At 48.9% G+C, this 17,133-nt stretch overlaps 2 protein-coding genes and 1 long non-coding RNA gene across 6 annotated transcripts in view; 1 reads left to right on the plus strand and 2 right to left on the minus strand.

Annotated features, from left to right (window-relative positions):
* LOC132453031 (histone acetyltransferase KAT7-like) overlaps positions 1 to 3,281 on the minus strand; it is a 30,247-nt gene extending 26,966 nt beyond the window's left edge. Inside the window, exons 1-3 of one of the 4 annotated variants that reach the window (XM_060045897.1) lie at positions 3,069 to 3,281; positions 1,674 to 1,809; positions 489 to 737 (exon numbers count right to left, since the gene is read on the minus strand). In XM_060045897.1, coding sequence (XP_059901880.1) covers positions 489 to 737; positions 1,674 to 1,809; positions 3,069 to 3,083 — 400 coding nt within the window. In that variant the 5' untranslated portion in view covers positions 3,084 to 3,281. Of the gene's footprint in view, positions 1 to 488; positions 738 to 1,673; positions 1,810 to 1,944; positions 3,044 to 3,068 lie in introns of those variants that run through there. The other 3 variants (XM_060045896.1, XM_060045895.1, XM_060045894.1) reach the window with 3 other exon arrangements.
* A 158-nt stretch (positions 3,282 to 3,439) lies between these two features.
* Positions 3,440 to 15,762, plus strand: aldh16a1 (aldehyde dehydrogenase 16 family, member A1). Its single transcript, XM_060045892.1, has 17 exons — positions 3,440 to 3,678; positions 5,489 to 5,588; positions 5,825 to 5,951; positions 6,350 to 6,507; positions 7,056 to 7,133; positions 7,360 to 7,547; positions 7,806 to 7,964; positions 8,205 to 8,363; positions 8,805 to 8,961; positions 9,352 to 9,427; positions 9,775 to 9,880; positions 10,580 to 10,698; positions 10,954 to 11,124; positions 12,540 to 12,744; positions 12,851 to 13,036; positions 13,485 to 13,610; positions 14,128 to 15,762. The coding sequence occupies exons 1-17, from the start codon at positions 3,592 to 3,594 to the stop codon at positions 14,299 to 14,301; spliced, it is 2,376 nt and encodes a 791-aa protein (XP_059901875.1). The 5' UTR covers positions 3,440 to 3,591; the 3' UTR covers positions 14,302 to 15,762.
* Positions 10,699 to 17,125, minus strand: LOC132453034 (uncharacterized). Its single transcript, XR_009524562.1, has 2 exons — positions 15,809 to 17,125; positions 10,699 to 11,120 (listed from the first exon to the last, which is right to left on the minus strand). It is a non-coding gene; the product is annotated as an uncharacterized LOC132453034 (long non-coding RNA).
* Positions 17,126 to 17,133: the final 8 nt, after the last annotated feature.

The raw sequence follows: 17,133 nt of genomic DNA on the forward strand, positions 1-17,133 counted from the left end.
TAGTGGACAGAAATTGACTGCAGGCAGAGAAAAGCCAATTACACCCCCCCCCCCCGTTGTGGAGAATCTAATTTAATTGGAATGATCATTCAGAACCCCGGCAGGAGGTGTAATATATATAGCCACTAGATTACCAGGGCCTGCCCTGGAACACTCCCTGCTGCTTTACGCTGCGCTGGACGCACCTCTCAACGCACGCCCCCAAGTAATCAACATGCAACACCATAAGACCGGCAAACAACATCTAAACAGCAAGGGTGTCGTTTTACTAAAGAGAAGGGGGGGGGGGGAGTAACTATGTACAGAGCTTTGTCTATTAATTGGTCAACAAATAAAATCTGTGCATTGACAATGTGGTTAAAGACATTTTCCAAGATATCTTAGAATGTTATAGGCTACTAACCGTCCTGAAAAAAAACATTCGATTTAAAGGGGAAAAGGGAGTCGATAAGCTTATTCGGGGGATCATTTTTGTTTATCGCTTTTACCATTGAGTTCGGTGTCAGAGCCGGAGGACCTGCCTTGGCGTAGCGGGTATTTTTTAGCCGTGGCGTTTGTCGCCCCCTGCTGGCTGCGTGTGACTCTGCGTCCAGAAGTGAAGACCAAATCTGCTGCAGTTGCTGCCGCTGCTGCTGCCGCTGCTGCTGCTGCTGCGGCTGCCGCTGCTGCTGCCAAATTAACGGCCTCCTCTGATCCTAGTGTTTTACAGGGGCTGCTCCGTACTGGGCTGGAGTTGCCTAGAATAAAATAAATACAGAATAGAGTAGACACATGGATGGATTATATAAAAACTCTGAGAGCTTAAGCACTGCACTGATTCAATGACATTAAAGAGAGAAAAAGGACGATTTGAGAAGGGCAAAGGATCAAGTCAGGGTACTAAATCTATAATGTAAACTCACAAATACATATCAAGTTAACAAAGACACAAGCATTTGCTTTCCAAGATATAGCCCAGATTAAAGGCCACATCTTGACTTGGCAATGACTAGGCCGACAAGCGACAGCAACGGCACATAAGACCTAGCATAGCATACATACACATACACATACACGTACACATACATACTTTTGCCTGACCTCCGTAGACGAGAGATTCAATTCCCATGCGGGACAGCCCAGGATCATTATGGGCTGTCGTAACTAATTTGTGACTACACCCGTTTTCTCGCTAAATTTAAAACAGAATCGCAGTGAAATGAGCCTTAAATGGCCTCCACACAGGCCACCACAGCGAGGAGAAACCGTCAGTGTTACCCTCTCCCCTGCCGTAAATCCTGTGTGACAGGCCGAGCCTAAAGAGGTCATATGAGAGGGGGCCAGGGGGGCGTCTGTCTGAGTCCATTCAGGCTTTATGGCCGACTCTATACAATAGAGGGGCTCAAACCCCCCTCCTCCAACACCCGCCGCCCGAGGCATCACCGACGACAACAAACAGGCACATCCCTTTAACTCGTTTGTCAGTGGACCGTTTCATTAAAGGTCATTGTTTTTGTACTGTATCTGTTAAGCAACGCGGTTTGTGCTTCAAACCCCGAGCTGGGCTCGATTCCCGTGGGAGCTGAGCCACGACACACGGGTTCAGATTAAGGAGGGATCCAAGAGGTAGAAGATCAGAGCAGAGCGCTCCGCTGAGCGAGCGCGTGACACGAGTGTTGTCGACTCAACGGTACCTTGTGAGCTTTGACTGAGCCTCAGCGACGACCGGGTGAGTCGCGTGTTCCTCCGCCGGCACGCCGGGTCCTTCTCGGGACTCTCCGCCGGCTCGTCCGAGTCCTCGGTCCCGTCGGAGCTACTGCCGGCCACCCGCTGGCGATCAAACCGGTTTGAACAGTTTAGGATGAGGCGGTTACAACAAGGAGGCCTCGAGGGCTACGAAATAGGGTGAAGCTTTTTGGCAAACAGAAAAAAATATGTGGTGAAAGTAGTTTAATCAATATTTACCGACGGATAATTCAGTAGGGATCCCATCCTGGGAGAGGAGCATTCCTATTGCCCCCATGTAAAGGCTTACTGTGCACAAACAATGTAGCCTAAGCATCAGACACTTGCCCCTAGTTAAATATGCCAATTCTTCAGCCAATTATTTCTTAAAAACAAGTTTGATTATATGAAGGCTGCGTACAAAGCTCAAGGGCCATGGGTGAGACCGAGTCCCAAACGCAGAAGTGGGGTTGCGTTGGGGGCTGGGCCGACCGGAGGGGCACAGCCCGGTTCACACCCATCCAACCATATGACCTAGAATATCCGGGATCCCGTTAATGAGAAAGACTAGGTTCTTACTTTTCACAGGACCAAGTAGTAACCGTCTAAAACGATCAATAACACCACTTATATTGGAAAACCCATCAACAAAAATCATTTAACTCGTAAACGACATTAGAGACAGGCTCCTAATTTAACCACGCCCAATCACAACAGAGAGGGCGCGGTTAAGAACGTAAAGCCAATTGGCTCACAGCTAATTTCCGCGCTGTCCAATCAGAGGGATGTTTTGGGACTTGGTGCTTCTCGACAAAAAACAACAACAACAACGGGTTTATTTCGTTTTAACGTGGCATGCAATGGGCCTCCGTGTGATGCACACACGCATTTATTGGATAAATCGGAGATCTCTACCGAGTTCATCCACTAAATAAAACGAGTTGGCGGACGTCCCACTCATGGTGCTGCTGCTTCAGACGGGTGCATCGTGTCCAGACAAACGAAGCAACGTTATCGTTTGCTGACTCACTTCGTACGATAATAAGTCAATGGCTGCTGTCTGGAGCGGGGTTCGATACGGCCACGATAAAACTCTAACGCCTAACGATCCGTTGGGTTCGCTTCTGGTTAGGAGAGGCTAACCAAACGCACTGTAGTCCTGTAGTGTCTGGTCCAGGGATCCAACACTAGCAATGTAATTCAATCTATTGCAATGTGGTATCCTGCTCTAATGGTGGCCTAAATATGTGCACGTTTCCTTCCTCTGCGCCCTCCTATCTGAGCATTGATCGCCGCTGACGTTGTGTTCCTGGGTCTGCACAGTTTGTGTTTTATATGTAGCCTCACACAATCCTTTGACTTACCTTCCTCCTGGGCATCTTTAACAACGGGGTGTCACGCGTTCGGGAAGATCCTTTAAATCCGACGCACGTCACTTTACCCCCAAGCAATGGATAATAACCGCGCTGACCATAGGACTTAAAACATTATCTAACCCGTGTTGGGAAAAGAGCAACACATTCTCCGCACTTGGTTTCGGTACGGAGCGCATGCGCGGAGGTTGTGTGTGTCCGGCGAGGAAAAGCGTCCGTGTGGAAACCGCATCCGTGGTGGATACACACACACTGTTAGCGGCACTGCGCTAAGGACTAGCATGTGAAGTATTCCCAAGACCCAACCAGAACACGTTTGTGAGGAACACTGACACTGTCTGTTCGCTATTGCTTGCAGGAGACCTCTTTAAATCGAGTTTAGCCAGCCAAGGTGGAACTGTCCTGTAGATAGCTGCACGCTGCACTTGAATTTAAGACCACAGACGTCCCCCCAACTTGTCTCTGTTGTATTGTCGATTGTATGACAATCGATCCTCTGATTTGAGACACTATTATGGCTGGCAGCACCTCCAAGACAGTTCACGATATCTTTCAAAGCATGGAGTACGGGCCGACTTCTTCCAGCTCCACCACTGCACAGGTTGAGTACTTGTAATTGTGCTTTTAAACTATATATTGTAATGGACGGAAAAACGAAAGTAATATTACGTTTTTTATATTTATGGACCATAATATACATTACATTTATATACATAAGAATGTTATTCTGACATGGGTTTTACTTAGGTTGAGTGGATCATAGGTCGAGGAGATGCATGTTCATGATTTACATGTGAAGTCACTTAGTACACTTGAACTCACAAGATAGTCATGTGACCGCCGCCCAGTGCCGATTCAGACGTGCTTCGGTTGAAGTCCAACACAAGTTGTAGCCTCAATTCAAAGTTCACTTCTGCAGATACCGCTCGCAGTTGGATAATAGGGTGCCCCCGTGCAAACACAAGCCTCGTCAGTACAGAACACCTTATGTTCTGCTTTGCATGCTGAGTGACATATTATAGGCCTAGGTTTCTCTTCCATTTTTCTACAACCAAGGTTCATTTCCCCCCATCAATAGTGGCATGGCTGGCCTGCTTCATGCTTGGATGGGCCTGGTTGAGGCTTTATCATGTAATATCCCCTTTGCCCGAGAATGAGGTTTATTTATGCATATTAGGCTTGTTTACTTGTGAACAGTTTTCACATAGTGGATTATTATATATATTTTTTCATACAGTGTACAACAATGTTTCTTTGTTGGTGTGTCTTTATGCCTCTTGGTCCAGCTTCTCCATACGTTTCAGAGCTGTTGAGCAGGGCATCGCCTGTGGATGGTCCTACTGGTGCAGCAGTCTCGCAGCAGACCGTATGGTTTTATGTAAAAACGATAAGCACGTGACATTGATTTCTTGAGGGGCTATTCCCGTCCTGAGGAAAGTACCGCAGTTCATTGACTGCACAATTAGACCCCCTCTTCTTTTGACTGGTGAAGTGAAGGATCGGTAATGTTTGTAATGATGCATCCAGGGCAGCTCCTGATTGGTTTTGAGATTATATTCTATTCGAAGTGGCTTCAGTGCTTCTGGAAGGCCCATAAGCACGCCTTTTAAACGGTTGATCGTTCTATTTCTTCCGAGGCACGCGATGGAAGTACCTCTGCGTTCACTTTCATTTTGATCACTGAAAGCGGGGGCCGGGGGAACATGGGCAATTCCTCTCTCACTGCGGCAACTCGATCAGGCTGGGAAAGTATCCTGCCAAGAACAAAGTAATAGAAGTCAAGTTTAAATTAAGCCGTAAACTATTGACAGCCCGTCCTCAGTGGACATCTAGAGTTATGGTTTGTTGAGCTAAAGCAGCAACACTGCATTCTTTGTATAAATAACTATCTAATAACTGATGTCAGAAGTATAAAATTAGACTGAGACATTCAAACTACTATTAAATGCTGCAGGATGAAATGATGAAATAGGTTTAAGAAGTCTGAGCTTCTCCAGATACTTACAAAGCAGAGTTGGCGTTATCTGAATATAGTCCTCAAATGGCTTTCCTTTACATGATGAATTATTATCGTTAATTTAGGACCTCTTTGTAGTTGCGTAATACATTAATGCATTTTTAATCTAGATTTGATGTGGCTCTCAGGTCATGAATCTCTTTAATATTATTAGTATTTGATAATTTTATGGTTAATCATGGATTGTATCATAATTGTTGTTATAATATTAACTGAGAGTATGTCTCCCATGATCATTTTTTTTAAGCACTATGATCATTACCGCAGGGCACTCTGAAGCATTATCTGATTATTAATTATTAAGGTTTTTGCTCTGTGCTCCCGCCTGTGAAGCGACGGCACTCATCCCGTCCTGGTTGTTCATTGTCACCCCTTCACCTGTTCCAACAAACAGGCCTGGCTGGAGAGCCGCGCCCGCACCCTCGGCCTCTTCATCAACGGCGCGTTCCTGAACCCGGCCGGAAGACGGCTGACGAGCCTGACGGACGCTAAAGGTAGCGATCAGCAGGGAGCTATTGTTTTTAGCTTTGGCTTTTTAAGACTTGCTGGGACTTTCAAACAAATGATGATTTGAGTTGTACATCTTTTAGAGATCTATATACGTTCATCTTGTCACCTAAAGTTAGATCTTTTATTTTCATTTGTTTCCTATATTTGCAATGATCTCTCTACTTTTCAACTGCCTGTATTTACATTAACTTGGTGTGTGTGTGTGTGCGTGTGCGTGCAGGTGAACGTGTGTTCAGTGTGGTGTGTGCTGGGAAGGAGGACGTCTCCGAGGGCCTGAGCTCTTCGGCCAGTGGCCTGCGGTCGTGGAGCGAGCTGTCCTGCGCCCAGAGGGCCAAAGTGCTGCTAAAGTAAACACAAGGGCCATGCCCTTTAGCTATTCCCCAGAACCACCGGGGGTTTCTCCGCGCAATGTCAATAGGCGCCTTCGTACCGTGTAGTTCTGGGGACTCGGCGAAAGGAACTCCCCGTGAAAACGACATGTTTCGTAGGACTGGGCAATGTAATAATAAATGGTGTCTCTGTGTGTCTGTTTGTGTCTGTGTCTCTCTGTGTGTCTGTCTGTCTGTCTGTCTGTGTGTCTGTCTGTGTCTGTGTGTGTATGTGTCTCTGTGTCTCTGTGTGTGTCTGTGTGTGTCTCTGACTGTCTGTCTGTGTCTCTGTGTGTGTGTGTCTGTGTCTCTGTGTGTCCGTGTGTGTCTGTGTGTGTCTGTCTCTGTGTGTCCGTGTCCGTTCCCGCGTCCCCCAGATGGGCGGGCGTCCTGGGTCAGCACGGCCCGTGTGTGGCGGAGCTGAGCGACCTGTCCGGGGCCTCCTGCCCCCCGGCCTCCCTGGTGCGGCTGGCCCAGTACTACTCCGGCTGGGCGCAGCTCCGCGACGCACGCCTGTCCCACTGGAGCCCGCGCGGTGAGGGGCGGCCGGGGGGCTGTGTGAACACTAGACGCTGGGGCGGCGGTAGCTCAGGAGGCAGAGCGGGTCGGCTGGTAATCGCACGGTCGCTGGTTCGATCCCCGGCTCAAACTAGCGGGGTGTCGAGGGGTGTCCCTGAGCGAGACACCTCACCCTCACCCTCCTGACGAGCTGGCTGTCGCCCCGCCCTGTCGGTGTGGGAACGTGTGCATGAACGCGTGAATGTCAAGCAATATTGTAAAGTGCTTTGGATAAAAGTGCGATATAAATGCAGTCCATTTACCATTTTGTAGCTTCAGTCTCTTCATGTTTATTTGTGGATGTTGTGAGAGTGATGGAGGGGATCTGTAGCGGAAAGAGGAAGATCTATTTGTCTTATCCTCCAATCTTGTATATCTGCTTTGAACAAATAAGTGCATGCTTAGAAAGTTGTGCGTGTGTGCTTGCTCGCAGGTTGTTGTGGACGAGCCTGGGTTCCGGCTTGTGTGTGTGTGTTGTGTTCATGTTTTTTTTTTTTTACGTGTAAATGTTGTGTTTTCGTCCAGGTGTGGTGGAAGTGGTGGCCTCGGATGACTGCCCCCTCTACTCCCTGATGCTCAAAGTCCTGCCAGCGCTAGCCATGGGTAACACACACACGCACGTACACACGCGTGCGCACACGCTAGCTAGTTAATTGTTTATAATTAACAGGCAAACTTATTCTTTTAATTTCCCTGGTTATGATCAGAGTACCCCGTTAGCATGTGTGGGACATCATGAATAATGATTTGCGATCCTTCCTTGTGAACAGAATGTAAATATAAAACAACATTATATAAATGATGACATTTAACCTCTGTCGCTTTCCAGGAAACGCTGTGATGGTCGTGCCTGGCCGTGTCACCGCCCCTTCAGCTCTCCTATTGGCCCAGCTCTTTACAGAGGCGGGACTCCCTGCCGGGGCCCTGAACGTTTTGCCCGGGGACCCCGTGTCTCTGGGGGCCATTGTGGCCCAGAGCCCCACCGTCAACTCTGTGACCTACTGCGGCAACAAGCAGGTGCGTCGTGCGTGTGCGTGTGCGCGTGCATGTGTGCATGTGTGCATGTGCACGTGTGCGTGTGCGTACGTGTCCAGAGTGATAACTCAGGCGACCGGCAAAATTGCAGTTTATAATTTTGGCACTGGCAGCAGACCAGAAAGGTGCAACGTGATTGGTGCGTGTTCGGTGCTTGCTGTCCCCTTTTAAGAGTTTGTTACTCACTTATCTCCGCCGCCCGCCGCCCCCCCCCCCCCCCCCCCCCCCCCCCCCCCGCAGGACGGAGCGGCGCTCTGCAAGGCCACGGCAGGCCTGGGCGTGGCGGTCTCCGTCTCGCCCGCCGTCGGGGCCACGTGCCCCTTCGTGGTGTTCGAGTCGGCCGACATCGACAGCGCGGTGGACGGGGCGATCGAGGCCGCGCTCAAGAAGAGGAAGGAGGTGGGCACCCCCAGGGGGGAACGTGACGAGCCACCCGTTTACGCACCTGATGCCGACACTGCAGATATGTTATATCGCCGTGGCTCAAAGCGGCGGGCAGCCAGTGCACGGAAACCGCATGAGCGATGATCATCATCATAAGAGTCTCATGATCTCGCCGTACAATACAACCCGACACAAGCTCCTCATGCGTCCGTTGGTTTTCCGTCTGTCTCCCCGTGTGTTTCCCCGTGCTCCCAGGTCCAGTGGGTGCTGTGCGTGCAGGAGGGCGTCCTGGACGCGGTGCTGGCCCGTCTGAGGCTGCGGCTGGCCGGCCTGAAGTGCGTGTCCCTGGCGAGCGAGGCGGACCGCGTCCTGGTGGAGGCCGCAGTACAGGGGGCCGTCCAGCAGGGGGCCACGGTCAGTCGACCCACTGCACGTTTATATCAGTGAAGTAGAAACTGGCTTCCAACCAACGATGCACTGCTTTGGCATGGGGCAGCTTCTCCTGAGATTGAATTCCACTTTATCCTGCAAATGTAAAACTTTAGACATATTTATAGTGCTGTTTTAGTGGTGTCCCATAATCCTAATGTAAGGCTGCTTCGCCGTAACATTAACTGACGCGACCCACCCCTAGTGGTCTGCCAGGTTACTGCAGTTTTTACCACATATATTCTTTGATACGTTTTTTATTAAGACACTGTTATTAGTAAGGTCATAACATATATAAACTGCATGTTTTAACGTCATTTTTAATAGCTAGCCCACGTAACCATGGCTTCTTTTGAAAACCTGCTTCAGGGCCGAATTAACGATAGTTTCAAAAATGTTTGTTGTTGACGGCGGGCCCCTGTGCAGCTGATCCAGTCGTGCGGACCCCCGGCCTCGGGCCTCCAGTACCCTGCCACCGTGCTGTGTGGTGTGGCCCCCCCCTCGCCCTGCGTGGCCAGCCCCCCGCCCTGGCCGCTGCTGCCCCTCGTGACGTTCAGGAGCCACGCGGAAGGAGTGACGCTGGGTAACGCCGCGATAAAGAACGCCGGTCCAGGAGCGGGGATGATGGGGAGGAGAGCTCGGAGGAGAGCTCAGAGTAGAGCGCTCAGAGGGGACATAAAGTTGTGATCGGCCGTTACAAGCCGTTTTGAAAATCGGCCTCTTCTGACATCACAAGTGGGCGTGTCCACGCCCACTTGTGATGTCAGAAGAGGCAGATTTTCAAAACGGCTTGTAACGGCTAATCCCACTCCCACCAGGTGGTATAATATGTCAGATGTGATCTGAAAAATATTGTCCCTAATGTCAACCAGTGGTGCGCTAGAAGCCTCTTTTTGCCTTTTGATGGTGGGCGGGGCTAGCGGAAACAGGGCGTTTCCCTAACGGTTCTCCGTGGTTCCCCTCTGTTCCCCAGCGAACCACAGTCCTCACGGTCACGCAGCCTCCATCTGGACAGAAGACCTCACCCTGGCTCTGGAGGCTGCCAAGAGGTGCTCCCACAGGCGCTCACTTCCTTCTCTCCACATGCCTATCCTTAGGGCCTGTCTGTCTTATGACAGCCTGTCATAAGATACAGATAGATAAGATCTATGACAGGTTAGGTGACGCTTTCTGGATGTAAAACAAGTAAAAATTCCGGTTTTAGGGAAGCAAATGACAGGAATAGAAACGCTGCAGGTAAAAAGCAGATGAACAATAACGTGTTTTCCAGGGTAGCTTTCGCAATGATTTAGTACTGATCAAACATCGGAAAGAGACACCTCCCTGTCTCGGTCTCTGTCTGTGGATCTATGTCTGTCTGTGTCTTCATCTGTCTCTCTCTCTGTCCTGACCCCAGCCTCTCCGTGGGCTCAGTGTGGGTCAACTCCCACTCGGTGTGTGACCCGTCGCTGCCCTCTAGTGGACACAAGGACAGCGGCACCTGCACGGACGGGGGTCAGGAGGTGAGGAGGGGATGGGGGTGGAACTGCACAACGATCGCGCACAACAGAGCAGCACAGAAAAGAGAAGCTCATTAGCGCAAGTGGGGGAAGATTTTACAGAATTCGCTCTGCAACAGGGGCTAGAGACGAACAAAACATTTCTTTCTGTTTCCGCTCCGCTTTTACCCGAGCCAATCACCAAGGTGGCTTTTCCCCCTGGCGCGCTATTGGCTGTTTTAACACAATGACCACAGGGAAGCTTTTTGATCATTGGTCTGATTGGTTGAAGGACTGTCCAATTGCGTACAGAGTGGTTTGAACTAGGCCCGTTGATCACGCCTCTTGTGCTGAAGACAACCACAGCAGCCTCGCCAGGCCGACGTGTAGGCTACGATAGAGCTTGGTCTGGCACCAGCCAGGCTGGATCCTTGCCTCTAGCAACACGATCACTCTGAAAAACGAATGTAAAGCAGAGGGGAAGTGAAACACCCGTTCACAAAGATGTAAGATGGTCTTCCACCAGATTTTAGATTATAAAATTAATAAAATGAAGATCAAATAACCATAACATTATTAATCTGTCTGACTTTTGAGACCACCTAAACCCACAAACTGACCTTTTCTACCTGAAAATACGGTGCATTAGGAAAGCGAGTTGTGTTCTTCATGTCGTTTCACATTGCCCGTTACATTTGTCCTCCTGCGCCCCCCCCCCCCCAGGGTCTGTACCAGTTCCTCCAGCCCTCCCCCTTCGCCCCCTCTCTCTCCCGCGCCACCCCGGCCCTGGACTACGAAACGTTCGGATCGGCTGCGCCGCACGCCGTCATTCCCACGGAGAGGTGTGTGTGTGTGTGTGTGTGTGTGTGTGTGTGTGTGTGTGTGTGTGTGTGTGTGTGTGTGTGTGTGTGTGTGTGTGTGTGTGTGTGTGTGTGTGTGTGTGTGTGTGTGTGTGTGTGTGTGTGTGTGTGTGTGTGTGTGTGTTTGTTACTTCCCCTGTACAGTCTCTTCAGTTAGATGATCTGCTGAATCCATAACTGTTTTCTTTCTCCCTTTCTTTTATTCATTCATTCATTCATTCATTTCTCCTCCCTTAGTGCCCCCAAGTTCTACCGGCAGTTTGTCGCGGGCAAGTCGTGCAAGTCCGAGTCTGGAGGCAGTGTTGCGGTGCAGACACCAGATGGCGCCAGCGTGCTGGCCTACTGCCCGGACGGAGGCAGGAAGGACGTCCGCAACGCAGTGGAGGCCGCAATCAAAGTACAGCCTGGGTGAGACTCACACACACACACACACACACACACACACACACACACACACACACACACACACACACACACACACACACACACACACACACACACACACACACACACACACACACACACAGTCCAGTGATTCTCTATTCTCCTTGAGGATCTAAACATGAGAAACAGCCCAAACTTGCAACGATCAGATCCTGACCCCCCCCCCCCACTCATAAACACATGCCTCATGCCAACAGACTCGCTGTCTACGCTCGGGATCAAGTGGTTCTGCTGCACAATGCAATAGACAATCAGCCCACTCTTATTAGCCCTCGTAAACACCGGTTCTACAAGGTGGACAGAAGCCAACTGGCAGACGTAGAGTCAGTTACGCAACGCACACTTTAACCACGAGGCAAAGGTACTGCTGTTGTCCGACCAATGCGCTCGTAAACGAACAAACTATTACAACCTTAACCACATTTGATATGATATGAACCGTACCCTAATAGAAAGTAATTTGGAAGTAATCTGTTTTATATCAGATATTTGATTGTGAAAGTATGGAAACCCAGCATCTGTCTGAGCTTCGTTTGCACAAGGAGCAAGCGGGCAATAAACAGTTTTTTGTTGCCATAAACCTCTGTGGCCACATCAGCGTCTAAAGCAGTGTTATCAGTGGATAAACGGCATCGAACTGCATTCTGTCTGATTCAGGCCGATGGTGAATTGCTATCTCCAGAGGTGAATGGGTTTGTTTGTCATTATTTTACTTATTTATGTAACATAGCTTATGTTTGTGGTGTCGTTATAATATCAGAGATTGGAAGACTATAATTTGGCTGCATCAATAAATGATTGAATTTGCCCGCTTGTAATTCTAAGAAAGGTTAGAAGCCTTGCTTTAGTTAACTGAGTGACTAGAATACCTAAATGACCTCTTTCTTCAAATTAATGATTCAAATCCTAATGGGATGGGATGGTATTTGGCAAGATTTGGCAGGTCTCGTCACATAAACGTATACACTGATTACAGAAAAAAAAAACGTTCTCACTAATGGGGAAACATCCCTCGATCCATATGTTATTCCTAACAATGAATGACAACAATGACCGTTAAGGTCTATCATAGCCGATACGTGTCTGATAGAAAAGCATGATGTTACCACTGAAGAAAATCAACGTGCATACATATCATAATATTACGACTCAAATCCGACCTGAAGAAATATGTCTTAGATCCATACCTGTCTTCTTTTTACCAAAGGGAATGAACCAAAACATTTTTTGGGGGGATTTAACAGCAAAGCAGACCGCGCCATCTTGACGGTTGCCTTTCTGTTGTCTGTTATGCCCTCTGGTTCGAGGGGATCTGATGTGGCGTTGCCTAGTAACCGGTCTTTACTCCCCCCCCCCCCCCTCTCTCCCCCATCATGCAGCTGGATGAAGAAGGGGCCTTCTGCACGCGCTCAGTCCCTCTACTCCCTGGCCAAGGAGCTGGAGGCAAAGAGGCTGGAGCTGGCCGCAGCCATCAGAGCCCAGACCGGCCTCTCATTGGACGAGGCTGACCTGGAGGTGGAGCTAAGCGTGGACCGGCTCACTGATTGGGCGGCACGCTGCAGCCAAACCCAGGGCGGTGCTCCGGTAAGACTCGCGTCGTCGTGTTGAACTCCGAAAAGGAACCTTTGACAGCGAACCGTTATTCGTCTGTGTTTCGCTCTGAACGCGTCTGTCGACGCTCTCCCTCCAGGCCGTCCCCCAGGCAGGCTCCGCCCTCTCCCTTCCCCAGGCGCTGGGCGTGGTCGGGGTCGTCCTCCCCGACCACAAGCCCCTCCTCTCCCTGGTGACGCTGCTCGGGGCGGCCGTCGCCATGGGCAACGCCGTTGTCATGGTGCCCAGTCAGCGGTACCCGGTCCCGGCCTTGACTTTCATCCAGGTAGGTATTTAACAAAATGATTCTGGGGTGAGGGGCGTTGGGAATAGGTCAATGGCTACGAGCACGACGGAAGGGCGAACAATATTTGTGTTTCTTAGTGAGACTGTCAATACTTAGTATATATACTTAGTATAATAGTATATAATGTATGGTTCAGTCAGTACTAATGGTATATAATGTATGATGTGTGTTAGTATTATATACTGTTGGAACCTACTGGTTCCAGTAGGTTGGCTTGAGTGTAGCTTTGAAACATCTATTGCACTGATCAGCCCTGATTACAAACTACTGTCGAGTTAAAAAAAAATGTGCAGATTCAAAACTAAGCTTAGCGTTCCTGGTTCAGCTATTTTAGTTTGGCGTCACGCTCTCTCTTCCCCTCTCCACTTCCTGGGCCCCTCCTCTCCTTCAGTCCGCGCTCACCCGTTCCTCCTCCCTGTTCCGTCAGGTGCTGCAGGCGTCCGACCTGCCAGCGGGCCTGGTCAGCATCATCCCCGGCGCCCGCGATCAGCTGACTGCGGCTCTGGCCAATCACAACGTGATCAAGGCCATCTGGTACTGGGGCAGCCCTGAGGTACTGACTGAAGCTTGGTTTGGTACGATGCATCACTGCCTTGTTATTCGTGATGGATTCTTGTTCCCATAACTTACCGAATGGGTTTGATCAAATTAAATTTCGAGTCACAGACCAGGATTGATAGACGGTTGTTTATATTATATTAGCTTCTATTCAGCGAAGGGAACGCATCTTTAGTTAAATTCAGATGTCTTATTGGCATTGATGAGAACATGTTTCAGTCCTGAACTCTGTCCCCCCCTCTGTCCCCCTCTCTGTCCCCCTCTCTGTCCCCCCCTCTGTCCCCCCCTCTGTCCCCCCCTCTGTCCCCCCCTCTGTCCCCCCCTCTGTCCCCCCCTCTGTCCCCTCTGGTCCCTCTCTGTCCCCCTCTCTGTCCCCCTCTCTGTCCCCCCTCTGTCCCCTCTGGTCCCCTCTCTGTCCCCCTCTCTGTCCCCCCTCTGTCCCCTCTCTGTCCCCCCTCTGTCCGGTTCCCCTCCTGTTCCTCCGGTTCCCCTCCGGTTCCTCCGGTTCCCAGGGCTGTCAGTACCTGCAGTACACCTGCACCGGGCCCTTCAAGACCCTGTGGCTCCACAGCGGGGGGCCCGCGGCGGAGGAGGAGGCCTGCTGGGGCCCCACCAGCACCTCCTTCCTGGAGGAGACCTGGAACCAGTCCACCCAGTGGAGGAGCGTCTGGATCCCCACCGCCTAGGCTCCACCTCCACCTCCACCTGGACCACCGTCATCTTCATCACCATCACCACCAACTAGGCTGGATCATCATCACCATCATCACCACCACCTTGGCTGAAACCTCCACCTACACCATCACCTAATTCGGATTCCCAGCAACACCACCACCTAGGGTGGAGCTCCACCAACACCACCACCTAGGGTGGAGCTCCAGCAACACCACCACCTAAGGTGGAGCTCCAGCAACACCACCACCTAGGGTGGAGCTCCAGCAACACCACCACCAAGGGTGGAGCTCCAGCAACACCACCACCTAGGGTGGAGCTCCAGCAACACCACCACCCAGGGTGGAGCTCCAGCAACACCACCACCCAGGGTGGAGCTCCAGCAACACCACCACCTAGGGTGGAGCTCCACCAACACCACCACCTAGGGTGGAGCTCCAGCAACACCACCACCTAGGCCGGGCCCCCCAGGAGTAGCAGTAGGAACCTCTGGGGGAGGAGAATAGTGTGGCCTCCAGGTTGTAGAGGTTAGGCCAGGGGGAGATCCCAGCGAGTAGGGAGGAAGGAAGGAAGGAAGGAAGGGTTCAGGAGAGGTAGCAGGAGTGTGGAGGCGTCATAAGGGGCTCAGTCCTGAAGCCACTGTCATTGTCTTGGTAAAATAGTCCAGTTCCAACACCCCTTCTGCCTTTGTCTCGATCAGATAGGGGAGGGGGAAGAGAGGGAAATCAAAGAGTCGAGGTAGTGTTGGACCTCATCCTAAAATCATTGAATATTAATGAGTTATTCCGATTAAAATACAGTTTGCCCCAAATTATTCCACGGCGATGTTTGTAAAAATACAGCGTGATTTGTTCTCTAACATTTGGTACACACGGTTCTATTTCTCATGTTCTGTCAAATGTAGAAAATGATAAAAATACACAGATTTGCATATGCATTATGATAAATCACAAAACAACATTAATGTTTTCAGTACAACCCAAATTATGAAGAAGTTACATCTGATAGTGTTTGATAGAATAATATAATTTTAATATGTGAAAATGCTTTGCTACAATCTTGGCGGTTAACGTTCTACCTCTTGTATTCGAGCAGGCCTTCTACTGTATAATTTCCTGTCCAAGAAAGTACTTGCTTTCGTAGCATTCGCAGTACGAGAGAAAGAAGATGAATCCATCTAAAATAAAATCTGATGTAACCTGTATATTCCAGCCATATCTGCCTTGTATTTCAGCTTCTATAAGCGTTGATTTCTTTCCAGATAACAATAATTCTTGGCACTGAACAATGATACTGTAATCTTCAGCCAGCAAACTACATTCATAGTTTGATGACAGTAACATTCCCGGAAAGCACTTTGAAAATGTGTGAAAGCCATGCCTTTATAAAAAGTTTGTTATTAAAGATCAAATGTTATAAAATGTGCTGCGTCACATTCTTTTAATAGCTAATAAAGAGCGAATTAAGATATGAAATTGGACTGGTTGCCGTTGTTTTGTAAGATACTGTACTTTGACTCACATTTTGTTCTTACTCTTTACTCGACACGCACACACAGACACACCGACACGATCCAACAGGATGGCCTGTGTGCCACAAAAGTGCAGAGTCACAGCTATGACAAAGCAAAAATCGTCAGCAGACCATGACTCTGCATTTACACCTAAACACAAGACCGCCAGACGCTATTCTCACTTTGATGACCAAGCACAAAATAACTGAGGGAAATGTCTCCCCGTACTTCTCATGAATTCAGAAACAAGAACAGAAACTACCTTCTGTGCTTTAACTGTACTGAGCTGTGGTAGAGCTCTGAGTAGAAATGGTTTCAGTTAGTCTAGTGTTCGCTGTGCCTTTTGACTTCTGTCCCGCTTGGATGTTGTTATTGAATAGGATTAAAATGGATTATAAAAATGTACAAGTCATGACATCTCGAAGGGCTAGTTTAGTCGAGTAAAGTCAATAGTAAGTCGCCATGATACTCAACAGGCAAAAGTATTAAAGCCACAATAATGATTACCCTCCACTCCGGCTATGTGCAGTATCAAGTCCTGTGTTATTACTCAGAGAACATCTTTGGCAACATCAAACAAGAAAACAATCCCACATAAATATATATTGTCGCTTGTCGGTTTTTTTTATATAAGTCAAGTGCTGCGTCCATGTGAACAGCTTACTACTGGCACCCATGAATTCATTCGAGAACGAAAGGGGAAGTGAGGAAAGCTACAGTTTGGTTGTTGTGGTTAGCTTGTACAGGGATATTTAATTTTTTTGCAATTTACCAATGTTTTTATGCAGCCTAGATACAAATAATGTACTAGTCATGTGATTTGGCACTTTATTATATAGGTCTATGTTGTTAAAGAAAGGAACACATTTGAATGCAAAAGTAGCAGGCCAGTTTATGATGACGGGTGTTTTCAGTCAGCATAGTTTTGCAACACTGTTCTTGAGTGAGGTTGTAAAACCATAAAACATAATCACACCATCTGATAGTGTGATGTGAAATTAAGAACGTTGTTCTTTACGCAGGCTTACTTTTCCACAACATGTCGACCTTATATGGTCTCTTTCCCTTCTCAGGGGATCCTTGGATACGTTTAAACAATTTAACACAACAGAATTCGAGACAGAATACTACAAAATATCTTTTGTATTGGGCAATAGGCCTACATCTGCAAATTGCAACACACAGAATCTGCCGGACGCAATACGGCAGATTCATGGAAAAACACCGTCAGTGAGGTTTTACAAAGAGGATTAGCAATGTATAAAAAATGAGTTGCTGTATTTGTTTACTTTTATAAAATATATCTAAGGATTAGGCCAGTTGGAAGAATATT

This window comes from Gadus macrocephalus, chromosome 2 (assembly GCF_031168955.1).
Source record: "Gadus macrocephalus chromosome 2, ASM3116895v1".
NCBI classification, from domain to species: domain Eukaryota; kingdom Metazoa; phylum Chordata; class Actinopteri; order Gadiformes; family Gadidae; genus Gadus; species Gadus macrocephalus.

What these genes read in the sequence shown, in the direction of transcription:
- aldh16a1 (XM_060045892.1), top strand. Translation starts at nt 3,592, where the DNA reads ATGGCTGGCAGCACCTCCAAGACAGTTCACGATATCTTTCAAAGCATG. An exon ending in CGCGGAAGGAGTGACGCTGG is followed by an intron (nt 8,962 to 9,351) that starts GTAACGCCGCGA and finishes TCTGTTCCCCAG; the next exon opens with CGAACCACAGTCCTCACGGT. An exon ending in GCCGTCATTCCCACGGAGAG is followed by an intron (nt 10,699 to 10,953) that starts GTGTGTGTGTGT and finishes CTCCTCCCTTAG; the next exon opens with TGCCCCCAAGTTCTACCGGC.